General features: G+C 43.7%; 1 protein-coding gene across 1 annotated transcript in view; it reads left to right on the plus strand.

The window, feature by feature from the left end:
* Window positions 1-12,525, plus strand: part of RAB22A (RAB22A, member RAS oncogene family) — a 596,809-nt gene that overhangs the window by 136,041 nt on the left and 448,243 nt on the right. Inside the window, exon 3 of the mRNA XM_044090072.1 lies at window positions 6,317-6,398. Within this exon, the coding sequence (XP_043946007.1) occupies window positions 6,317-6,398 (82 nt within the window). The remainder of the gene's footprint in view (window positions 1-6,316; window positions 6,399-12,525) is intronic.

Consider the following 12,525-nt stretch of genomic DNA (forward strand, 5'->3'; position numbering starts at 1 on the left):
TGACTTCAGCCAGGAGAGTCTCGGAGTTACAAGCACTCATGGCTGTGGAACCTTATATTATTTTGCACCAAGATAGGGTGTCTTTAAGGACTAATCCTACTTTCATGCCTAAAGTGGTTTCCAAAGTGACTTTAAATCAAGCTATTCACCTGCCAACTTTTTTCACTAATCCACAAAATAAGGGGGAAAAGATCTTGCATTCCTTGGATGTACATAGGCAACTTCGTTTTTACCTGGACAGAACCAAGGATATCAGGAAAACACAGCAACTGTTTTTCTTATGCAACAAATTCCCAAGGCAAAGCTATTTCAAAACAGACCATTTCTAAATGGATTGCTCATGGAATCCGATTTTGTTACTCTCATCAAGGAAAGCAAATCCCAGGAAAAATTAGGACTCTCTCTACCAGAGCTGCTGCTACTTCAGCTGCCTTTCTCAGGGGAGTCCCTACCAAAGATATTTTGGAAGCTGCAACTTGGAGTTCAGTGCATACTTTCTCTAAGCACTATAATCTCCCTCTCTAAGCACTATAATCTCCCTCTTTACTCTAAGTCTAGGGCAGGCTTTGCTTCTGCAGTCTTGCAGGGCCTTCCAGCCGCCTCTTCTTCTCTATAACCGCCACCCTTTATCTCAGCTATGGGATTCAACCCTACAGTGATGACTACAACAGTGAAACACTATGAACATAGTACAGTTGTGTACACTTACCATAAATGTAGATGTTAGTGTCTTCACTGTTGCAGTCTGGGTTACCCACCCTCCTGTCCCCTCTTATACTTGCATTAGTGTGGTTTCCTACTTCACCCTTCTTCTGAGGTGTATTTGCTACAGGGTATGGGGTTTGTTGCATGTTACATTTTTGTTTTACTATTAGCCTTCACTTTTGGGCACCTGACATCTGGGGCAAGAAAAACTGGAGAACATGGCGTCGGCTGGCAGCTTTGTACTCCTGGCGCTCTGTCGTCAGGGAGCATGACTGAACAGCCGACGCCGGACCCAGACTTTGGCTGACAGAGGGCTGCCTGCCGGCAGAAAGAACCCTACAGTGATGACTGCAACAGTGAAGACACTCTAACATCTACATTTGTGGTAAGTGTACACAACTGTACTTTCCTGCTACCCCGAAAAGACAATGCCTGGCTTCCAATACTGGACTTACCGATTTTGAACACGTTCCTGGACATTCCAAAATTCAAAATGCTGACTTTACAACAGCTCCTGCCTATGCTGGGCAAGAACGCTTGGTTAGTGACTTTAGACTTAAGAGGCATACCTGCATATCCCAATAAGGGAATCCTGCAGAAGATACCTCCACTTCAAGGCAGGTTTTATGCATTACCAATTCTCTGCACTGTCCATTGGCTTATCTACTGCACCCAGGGTCTTTACAAAGTGCCTGGCACAAGTAATTGCATTTTGCAGACAAAGAAGCATACAAATCTATCCTTACTTGGACGACTCTCTCATTCAAGCAGAGAACAAGGACATTCTTCAACATCTGGCGTTTGTAAAAAGGCTTCTAACATGCCTAGGGTACACAATAAACGAAAATAAATCACAACTGGTACCCTTTCAAAAAATTACATTCCTGGGTGCAAGCTTGAATACAACTGCCCAGATTGCTTACCTTATGCCAGACAAACAAAGGCAACTGACTATATACTTCAAACAGATGGCAACAAAAACCCAGTTATCTGCAAGACAAATTTTGCAGGCTTTGGAGTTCATGGCATCCTGCATTCTACTAATTCTGTATGCAAGACTGCATATGAGGAAACTTCAATGATACCTAAAATGTTTATGGAGTCAACATTGTGACAGTCTGGAAACAATGATTCCTCTCATTCCCTGCCTACAACAGGAGTTTCTTTGGTGGGAAGAGACATGTCACCAAAACAAGGGACTGTAATTCACTCTACCCCCTGCTACCCAAGCCCTAACCACAGACGCATCAGACTATGCTTGGGGGGGGGGGGCACCTGGCGGGGAGATGCATTCAGGGCATATGGGCCCCAAAACAAATGTATCCGCGTATCAACCAGAAAGAGATGCTAGCTGTTCAGAATGCTCTGACAGCCTTCAAGGACTTACTTCATCCAGGACAACTACTGATAAAGATGGACAACACCATGGTTATGTGGTACATAAACAAGCAGAGGGGTACACATTCCTACCCCCTTTGCAGACTAGCCATGGCATTGTGGGACACAGCTTTGACTTACCAAGTACATCTTCAAGCTCAATTCCTGCCAGGAAAACAAAATACTCTGGCAGATGACCTAAGCAGAAATCTTATGGACCTGCACGAGTGGGAACTGGATCCACAAGTCTTCAGCATGGTAACACAGAAATGGGGGAGCCCAGACATAGATCTATTTGCATCTCCCCAAAATTATCAACTGGACAAATTCTGCACAAGGACTTATCACAGACAAGCAGGGAAAGTGGATGCCCTATCCTTCAGTTGGAAAAACCTATCAGTCTACGCCTTTCCTTCTCTGCCTCTTCTCTCCAAGGTCTTACTAAAGGTCAGACAGGAAAAACCAACAATGATCCTAATTGCTCCGGACTGGCCTCGCCAACACTGATACCCAATTCTAAGGAATATGTCTCAACTCCCTCCTTGGTACTTGCCTCACATACCTCATCTACTGTCTCAGCACAACAATCAAATTCTGCACACTCTGCTCTAAACTCTATACCTGGCAGCATGGCTGATCATGTAATTATTCAAACAACACCTCTTAGTAAATCTGTTATGGATGTCATTTTGGAAGCCAGAAGGCTTAGTACTAGAAAATCTTATGCTGATAAATGGAAGAGATTCTGTGCTTGGAACCAAGCACAAGGAATGGACACAGCAAAACCAAATATCCCTCAGATTTTACAATACTTGACTGAGATGCTTGACAAGGGCCTATCCTTCTCTTCAATAAAAATCCATGCCTCTGCCATCTCGGCTCATTACAACACGAAGCCTCCCATCTTCTCTCATCCTCTGCTAAAACAGTACCTTAGAGGGGTCAAAAATTTAAGGCCTACCAGAAGATCACCAACTCCTGCATGGGACCTCAATTTTGTGCTGGAAAAACTCACCCTGCCTCCTTTTGAACCAGTAGCTACTGCGAATATAAAGTTTTTATATTGGAAAACAGCTTTCCTTTTGGCAGTCACTTCAGCAAGAAGGGTTTCAGAACTACAGGCTCTCATGGCTGTGGAGCCTTTTATTACATTTTACCCAGACAGGGTGTCCTTCAAGACCAATCCTTCCTTTATGCCTAAGGTGATACCCAGTGTGGCTCAACTATTCACCTGCCAACATTTTACCCCAATCTGCAGAACAAGGGGGAGCGGATTCTGCATTCATTGGACGTACACAGACAACAAAGATTCTACTTAAACAGGACCAGATCTATAAGAAAGTCTGAGCAACTACTGGTAGCATTTGCTTTAGGATCAGAGGGGAAGGCTATATCAAAGCATACTGTTTCTAAAGTGGATAAGCCACTGCATTCGTTTCTGCTACTTGCATCATGGTAAACCTGTGCCCAATGGAATCTGGTCACATTCCACCAGGGTTGCCTCTACCTCAGCAGCCTTTCTCAGGTTCCAGCCAAAGACATTCTAGAAGCTGCTACTTGTCTGTTCATACCTTCAGAAAGCAGCATTTGCCTCTCTTCTCCAAATCCAGGGCAGGCTTTGCCACTGCAGTTCTGCAGGACCTTATAGCCGCTCTTAATGCTATTTAGTTCCATCCTCCCATCCATAGTTTTGGGTTTCTACCCAAATGTAATGACTGCAACAGTGAAACACAAAGAACATAGTACAGTTGTGTACACTTACCATAAATGTAGCTGTTAGTGTATTCACTGTTGCAGTCCGGGTTACCCACCCACCATCCCCCTTTTCTATAACTTCTCTTTCCTTCACAATATTCTAAAGCCTTTGTGGTGTATTTGCTTTTAGATGAAGGTAAAGTTTATGTTGCTAAAGTGCATTTACATATTTTGTTAGATATATATATATATATATATATATATATATATATATATATATATATATATATAATTTTTTTTTTTTTTTGCTCCCCATTTGGGGGGCACCTGACATCTTGGGCAAGAAAAACTGAATAAAATGGTGTTGGCTGCATGTTTTATACCCCTGACGACATGGAAGAGGAGGCAGCAACTGACACAGGACCCAAGACTTTGTTATTCAGGCCGACTGAGGGCAACCTGCCAACAGATTACCCCAAATGTAATGACTGCAACAGTGAATACACTAACATCTACATTTTATGGTAAGTGTACACAACTGTATTTTCTTTAATATTGTAACTATTCTCTTAGCCTCTTTGTTAGCCAACCTATTTTGCTTCCCAGCTTGGTCAGTCTTTTCTATCTTACACTTTTTCCTGCATTCGCTTCTTTTGATGACTTCCCGGGCTTCTGTATTCCACCACCAACTTTTCTTGGGTATCTTATTTCCATACTTGGCTCAGCTGCTTTTATGCCTTTCTTCAGCTTCACTTATTTTCTCCTTCTCCTCCCTAAGGTGCTAGAACACCAAGTAATTCCTTGAATTGTTGTTTTCTCTCCAGTCAGCTTCCTGGTCTCTGTTTGCCTTGGAGGCTTCTCTGACCGCTGCTTGCTGCTGACTGTGGTAACCAGTGGTTTATGCTGTGGGCCAGCTGTTTCATTGGGGATTTTGCAGTTTATGATTTTACCCCAGTGCCCTTTCCTTACTAGGAGTATGGAGACCCAAGTTGCAAAGATGTCCACTGTTTTATGTGATCTTGTGAAACACTTTCTGAACCATGTGTTGTCTGCTATCAAGCCATTTCCCAGGTAGAAGTCTATAATGGCCTGTTCTTTATTGCTGTTGCCCCACCCATGTGGACCCAGGCAGTCCGATATCCTGCTCTTTGTCCCAATATGTATGTTCAGGTTACCTACTGTGAAAACCAATACATTTTGTCCTGGTTTGTCTACTACTATCTGAATGCACTCCTTTTTTTTTTTTTTTTTAACCTTACTATCACAGCCCTGCTCTGGGTATTGGCTGAGATTATGAATACAGCCCCATTGTTACACTGGAGTCTGAGTGCTATGAGTCTGTCACTTACTCTGATGAAGTCCCTTGCTGTCTTCTAAAAAGCCTCTCCCTCACCACAATTCACACACCATTTCTAGCGAATCCTCTTCTTGAATAGTAGTCTCTGGATCCCATGCCCGTTGACTTTGCTACACTGCCCTTCAGTCTGGTCTCCTGGAGACACAGGATGCCCAGCCTTTTCCTTTCACTTCATCCACTTCCAATCTCCATCCTGTCAGTGAACTTACACTGAATGTAGCAATTTTTAGTTCATGTTTGGCAGGTTAATTGGCTTTCACTCAACAGAGTTATCCCAGGTAACACAAGTGAGGCATTTAGACATTGGACGGCCAGTAGCTTATTGACACAAGAGTTTTATGGTGGGCACACACACCTCTCTTTCTGTTAACATGGTTTCCTGATTTAAGTCGGAGTAAGGTGGTCCTCGACCCAGTTATCGGTAAATACCCATGCCCATTTGGTGACATTAGTCAACGCAACCAAATCACCTAGAGCCATATTTTACACCATCAGGTGGCTATCCTTGCCAAGGTGCACAGTATGTGATGAGTGTTGTCCTATCTTGAGGATACTATGCACCACAGTAGATGCCCAAAGCAGTTTGTCTGTATGACTCTTCTGCATATGGGGGCACAATCTAGAGTTTGTGCTGCTGCCCACATATCCTGGAAATGCTCAGTATGTTTTTGGGAGGTGGGAGGAACCCCATAGAGACTCAGAGCATGCAAACCCTCTACAGGCATTTGCCGAAGGATAGGATTGAACCTTGTACTTTATGCATGAGAGGTGAGGTGAAGAAAAAAAACTAAGTATTTATAAAAAAAATGTGTTTATCTTTGAATTAATTATACAGTGTTGTGCCTTTAAAATAGGACAGTAAAATATGTTGCAGAGCACAGGCTAAATAAAAAATTATAATTGATCTTTAGAGAATTGTTTGGCTAGTATACTAGTTCAGCTTTGCATGAAAGTGGGGATGTTCAGGGTGACGCAAATCTTTTGACCAGAAGAGTAATGAAATTGTCATAACCTTGTAACTTAGTTGATTGGTGGCTGAAGTGTTAATCATTTCTGTCACAGTTGTTAAAGCTCAGAAGGGAGATATGTATGTGTTCTAAAAGCACACCTTGAGTTGCTTGTAAAATGTTGAGTTTTGTCCTAGTTTCCAGTTTGCTGACTGAAAAAACATTTTTGTTTTAGAGCCTCTTTTATGACAAAAACAGTGCAATACCAGAATGAGATGCACAAGTTCTTAATATGGGATACAGCAGGACAAGAAAGGGTGAGTAAAAATGATTTTGTTTAAAAATTGAGTTTTATTAATCTAGAGCTATTTCATTTGTCTTCTCTCAGATGCAAGACTGCCTGTTGCGAAACCTGAGCGCCATGTCTTGGCTGGTAACTTTGCTTGCATTAGAGGTAACGTGTTCCCGTAGTGTGCATCCTGGATTACATTGCTGCAGTCTGGTGAAGTGATATATAGACTCATGTGATAGAAAGGGAAGAGTCGGCAATGCTCCTTCCACTGCTGTTCATGTTCATCCTGTCAGTACCTTTCCCATCTGATGGCTTTCAGAAGTTCATCATTGGAAAGTATACGTAATTATCTTTTTTCGTGGTTAGTGTTTAAGGGACATCATGCAAATGAAATTACTGTAGAATTCTGATTTTTGGAACATGTTTTTTCTGCAGCTTACTCTGTCACATTCCTTGTAGCGCTGGTTTAATGCTTTGGCCTTTGTATTTTGTATCTCATGCTTAGACTTATCTAACTGCAGTAGTCCTTATGCTTTAAAGGAGGCATCTTTTGCTGTTACCCAAAACAGGCCTGCTGATTTTCATGTTTCACTATTGCAGTCCTAACTTTTGGGATTTCCTGCTGTGGAAGCCCTTGGCTGACCCAACTACCGGATAATTTTCTCCTCCTTCTCCTGAAGCCAGTTTGACACCCTGCCCAATATCACAGCTTCTAGATATAAAGGGCACAATGACCTCATTTCTTTCTTGCCATCTGAACCCAAATTAGAGTGCTAGTCAGTGTGTCGGTCGGTGTGCACCAGAGAAAGATGTCTCAAGCCAAGTACCCCATTGGGGAACTTCTCATGTGATTTTTGACTGTCAGGGAAAGTTAATAACTGTTTCCATTCTGGCAAGCAGATACCACACTGGGATTTTCATTCTTTTTGTGGGACTTGATTGGGTTCAGAACACAATTTGCTTAGCTGTCAGCTCTTTGCTTGCTTTAATAGCAGAAGTGTCAAGTATAGGGCTGAGATTTTAGCTTAACATTTTAGTGAGTTTGTTAATGCCTTAATGTACCATGTCATCCGCCAGTCAAGCTGAAGTCAATTTCCCTGTTGGGAGTCTGATGCACCACTGGGTCCCTCTGCCTTCTTAACAAACCGAAGGACTTGACTCATCGGTTGAGTCCAGGACAACTTAACAGGTTCTGGCTTCCGATGACCTCTCAAAAACTGACAATTCCTCTCATCATCAGGAGATCATCTTAGCTTACCACCCTCGAGAGCTGGTTGTTCATCTAGGTCCTGATGAGTAGGTCATCTTTAGGCCACTTCCACCTTGCCGCAGCCTAGTGCAACTGGCTCCCAATCACAAGTGACCTAGTGAATTTGGCTGAGTATTTGATTTCCTTGGTCAGATGTAGACACCTCCCTCCCCTTGAGCCATCCTCTAGTAAAAGAAAGAAGTATACTTCACTCCAGGAGTTTTCTGACTCCTTTGAATTTAAGGATGATTTTGGTATTGATGAATCCACTTTTGAGGAGGGTACATTTATTGGCTTTTAAGGAGATTCTGATACTGAGGAGAGCCTTTCCTCAGCTTGCCCATGAGGAAACTTCCTTTGGTAGCAGCATTACATACCCTGAGGGAGCACTTCAAATGGGAAACTGAGTACTACCCACAATCCAAGAAGACAGTTGGGGAATTCTTAAATCTCCCTAAGCATAGACCCTTGCTAGTCCCCCTGTCTTAGAAGTGGTAGATGATTTCTTTCTGGATTCCTCTTTACAACCAGACTCCCATCCCCCTACACCTTGGAAAACTGACAGATTTTACAGGGTTCCAATGAACACCTTTTTAAGAACTCTGTGGCAGATCCTGAAGTGGTGACACTTGTCTGTAAGGGAGCAAAACTAGTTCTTCCAAAAATCTTTTACCACCAGACAAGAAAAGCAGAGCCTTAGACCGATTTGGAAAGAAAATCTACACCTCTGGTACTCCTATCATGAGGGCTTTAAACTGCCAGTTTCATACGGTGAAGTACCTAGAAACCATTTTAGATGAGATGAAATGAAAACCGGTGGGGATAAGGCCCTCTCAAAGGAGTTAGTGAATTTGTGCAGCTCCTGCACTCAAGTAGCCTATTGCTTCTTGCACTGCTGCTGTGATGCCCTGGAAGATTCCAGCAGGGCTGAAGCCACAGGATCCATCATTAGAAGGCATGCCTGCCTGAAGGAGCAGTCACTTCTGAACATGTCAATTATCCTGGATGCCCCATTGGACAAAGACTTTCATTTTGGTCATAAGGCTGAGGCTGTGCTTAGTTACCTTTCTAACTCTGTACTTTAAAAAGCTTGTCAGGAAATACCTCACAGCCAGAGAGTATTTCAAGGCCCTAGGTTACAAGGTCTTCTGCATCCTTATGATCCTCCTGGCCAGAGTACATATGAGGAAACTGCATCTGTACCTCAAAAATATGTGGTGCCAACACACTCTCTCACTTTCAGGATAAAACTACTTCCTTGTTTCAAGAAAGAGTTTGTCTGGTGGGTCCCAAGCATGCTTCCTCAGTCCAGACCTTCCCTTCAAGTTTCATCCCTCAGAATCGAACTCTGACAACAGATGCATCAGAAATAGACTGGGGCTCCCAGTTCAAAAACAAACACATCAACTAAAAAGAATTGATGGCAATCCAAAAAGGCCTGACTGCTTTCAAAGAATAATGGAAACCAGGAGTCCTCCTGGTAAAGACAAGACAATACCTTGGTTATGTGGAACATAAACAGGGGTGGGGGGGCTCCCTCCTGCCCCCTTTGGTGCTTAGCCATGGACCTCTAGGAAACCAGCAGAACACCTAGAACTGTACCTAATGACACTACCTACCAGGAGAAACCCAGGGGCGGCTCGTGCTATTGGACTGCAGCCCCCCAGCTGTAAAACATAACAGAAAATAAAATAAAAAAAACACTAGTCACGGAACATCACTCATGCACACTCATGGCGTTTCTGATATCCAGACTGCTGGTGAACCAGTCTGGAACATGCGCACAGAATGCAGACTATCTCACCAGCAGTCCAGATTAAAAAGACAGCATTCAGCAGCAGTATCCCAGACGTCTATGCAGTTACAACTGCATAGACTGGAGATCAGACTACAACATCTGCAGGCTGGGTAGCACCCATCTTGCTTGCTCTTGCGGGAAGAACTAGGGCAAGCCTTGTAGGCTTTTCTACTGAATGGACTTGCTCTCGTTGTAACAGACCTTACTAAATTGAATGGATATTACGGGAAGGATGGACCTTACTGCACTAACTTGCTGTCTGGTATGGAACTGCAGGAGAAGTGCGTCTGTGTGTGCGTGTGTGCGCGCGCGTCTGTGTGTGTGCCTGAGTCTGTCTGACTCTGTGTGTGTCTAATGCCCCAATTGCTATATGGTGGTGAGTAGAGAATACACAGTCTTGAATCCTGTACCTTGGGCCCAGGTGGCAAGAGCCTGAATTCCCTACCCACTACCATTCATAAAAAAATTGCACATTTTGCCTCATAGTTGTTCTGTCCTCATAAAATCTGTGGTTTCTGTATTTTTGTGTATTTACAGAGTCAGTAGTAACATTGTTGCCCAACAGCTACAGGATGTTCATCGTGTTACCCTGCTGCAGTCATCACACTTGGGGTTATCCTGCCATCAGGCGGTCCCGCAGTCAGCCAGAGTTCCAAAGTCTCGGTCCGGCTTCAGTTGCTGTCACTTCCTCCCGGACGTCAGTGCGCCAGGGGTATACAAGAGGCATCCAACGCCATTTTCTTCAGTCTTTCTTGCCGCGCGGTGCCCAAAGCAGAAGCAGTTCGCAAGTGCCGGTCGGCCAACACCTGAGATTTTTGAATCTAATTTCAGTCCGAAGTCTTCAATAAAGCTAAGTACCCCATTGGGGAACCTTTTCTTGCCTCAGTCCGATGTCAGAAAAAGTTAACAATTGCATTTCTTGTGGGAAGTAAATACCTCATAAGGACTTCCATACTTATTGTATTCCTTGCCTAGGCCCAGACCACGATGTCACAGGTTGTCTGTTTTGTGCTAGGTTTAATAAACGAACTATCAAATGCCGTTTTGACTTTGCACGACATTACTTTGGTAGGAAATTAATTATATCATGCCATCAGAGCAGCCGACGACCGGCATGCATAAAAAAACGCAAGGATAAGGACAGGCAGCCTAGAACCAAGCTAGACTCAGAGGCCTCTGCTAGGCCTCTCGCCAGTTCTCCGGTTTTCAGTGAGGCACCTACGCAGCCCCTGACGACCGTGGAAATGAAACCCCAGACAGCTTCGGATTCTCAAGCGGAGTGTACTAGGCCGTCGCAACCATCTTCATTAGGCCATTCCGACACCGGAGCAGATGGTGATCCCAGTGCAGTAGAAACGCTTTTGGTTTCAGAAGGTGTCTTCAGACTGACTACACTCACCATTAAATCTTATGCTAAGCTAAAAACTCCATTAAAACCAAAAAAGACTGTACATCAGTCTCCTGTTCAAGGCCCCATGCCTAAGAAACAGATGCTTAAGATGGCTGAAGATTTGATTACTCTAATCAGGGGTTGCCATCCCCCTCCTGATAAAAGGCCGAGAAAAGATGAGGATTATGCTTCCTTTGACCAGGTTTCTATTTCCTCAGATTCTTCTGAGGAACAGGATTACGCTTTTCCCCCTTATGAAGACTCTGATGCTGAAGACTCTATTCCCTCAGCAACTCCCCCTGAAGACTACTTTACATACCATGAGGGAACATTTCCACTGGGAAGGCCAGGACTACTCTGATTCTAAGAAAAGGCTCCGAGAGTTTCTTTTACTACCCCAGCACAGACCACTTGCTATCTCTCCAGTTTTAGATATTGTGGATGATGTTTACTTAGAGTCTAGTCTAAATCCAGACTCCCTACCTCCTGCTCCAACCAAACCAGACAGATATTACAGAGTACCTGACACACACACATTCCTTTATAAAAGCCCTCTGGCTGACCCAGAAACAATTTCCCAGGGTCCCAAAGGGGCTAAAGCTTCTATGGCTAAAAATCCTGTACCCTCTGAAAGGGATTCCACAGCCCTAGATAGATGGGGAAAGAAGATATACACCTCAGCTACTCTGGCTATGAGAGCATTAAATTGTCAAGTTTCACATGCTGAAATATCAGCAATTCGTAATGTCTCAATTTAAAACAAAAACTGAGCACACATTCTGAACAGGCTAAATTCAAGGAAATGCAGGATCTGTTGCATGCAGCTGAACAGGTGGGCAAAACATACTTTACAATGTGGATTTGATTCATTGGAAGCTTCCTGTAGAGCAGCTGTTACTGGGTCTGTCATACGCAGACATGCGTGTTTAAAAGAACAAACCCTACCTGATCATGTTAAAGCAAAATTATTGGATACACCTTTACAGCAGGATGTCTTATTTGGTGTCAAAGCAGAAGAGGTTTTAAAGAAAATGGACGGTAAGGCAAAGTCTATGCAGATTGTCAAGGATTTTTTACAGGTACAACCCCCTAGTTTCAGCAGAAATTGGCCAACGAAAAACTGGTCCTTTCCAGCTTCTGACAGACCACAGAGGGGCAAATACAGATGCCCAAGGGGCAGAGGTCAGTCATAAGGTCCTTACAAACCTCGCCAATGGGGTGCCGCAACCCAGAAAGGAGGTGAAGACAGGACCCAAGCTAGCAGAAGACAAACACAATGACTCAACCCTCCAACTACCAAGCAAATCTCTCTTGGCAGCTCCCTTGGGAGGAAAATTAGCACTTTTTGCAGACAACTGGCACATTATCACAAAAGACAAAAATGGGTCCTAAACATTGTCTCACAAGGATACAGATTCCACTTTCATACCTTGCCAAGGATAAAAGGAATGTCAAACCTGCCACCAAATCAATGGGCAGTGGCACAAAAACAAATTACAGCTCTCATGGATATGAGAGCCATTCAACAGGTACCTACACAGGAGCAAGGGCAAGGATTTTACTCGGGACTCTTTCTAGTCCCCAGAAAGGACAAAGCATGGAGACCCATTCTAGATCTTTCAGTTCTGAACACCTATCTGCAAGTACCAAAATTCAAGATGCTAACACTACAGCAACTTCTTCCCATGCTGGGCAAGAAGGCTTGGCTAGTAATG

This window comes from Protopterus annectens, chromosome 12.part0 (assembly GCF_019279795.1).
Source record: "Protopterus annectens isolate FY-2018-M chromosome 12.part0, PAN1.0, whole genome shotgun sequence".
NCBI classification, from domain to species: Eukaryota; Metazoa; Chordata; order Ceratodontiformes; family Protopteridae; genus Protopterus; species Protopterus annectens.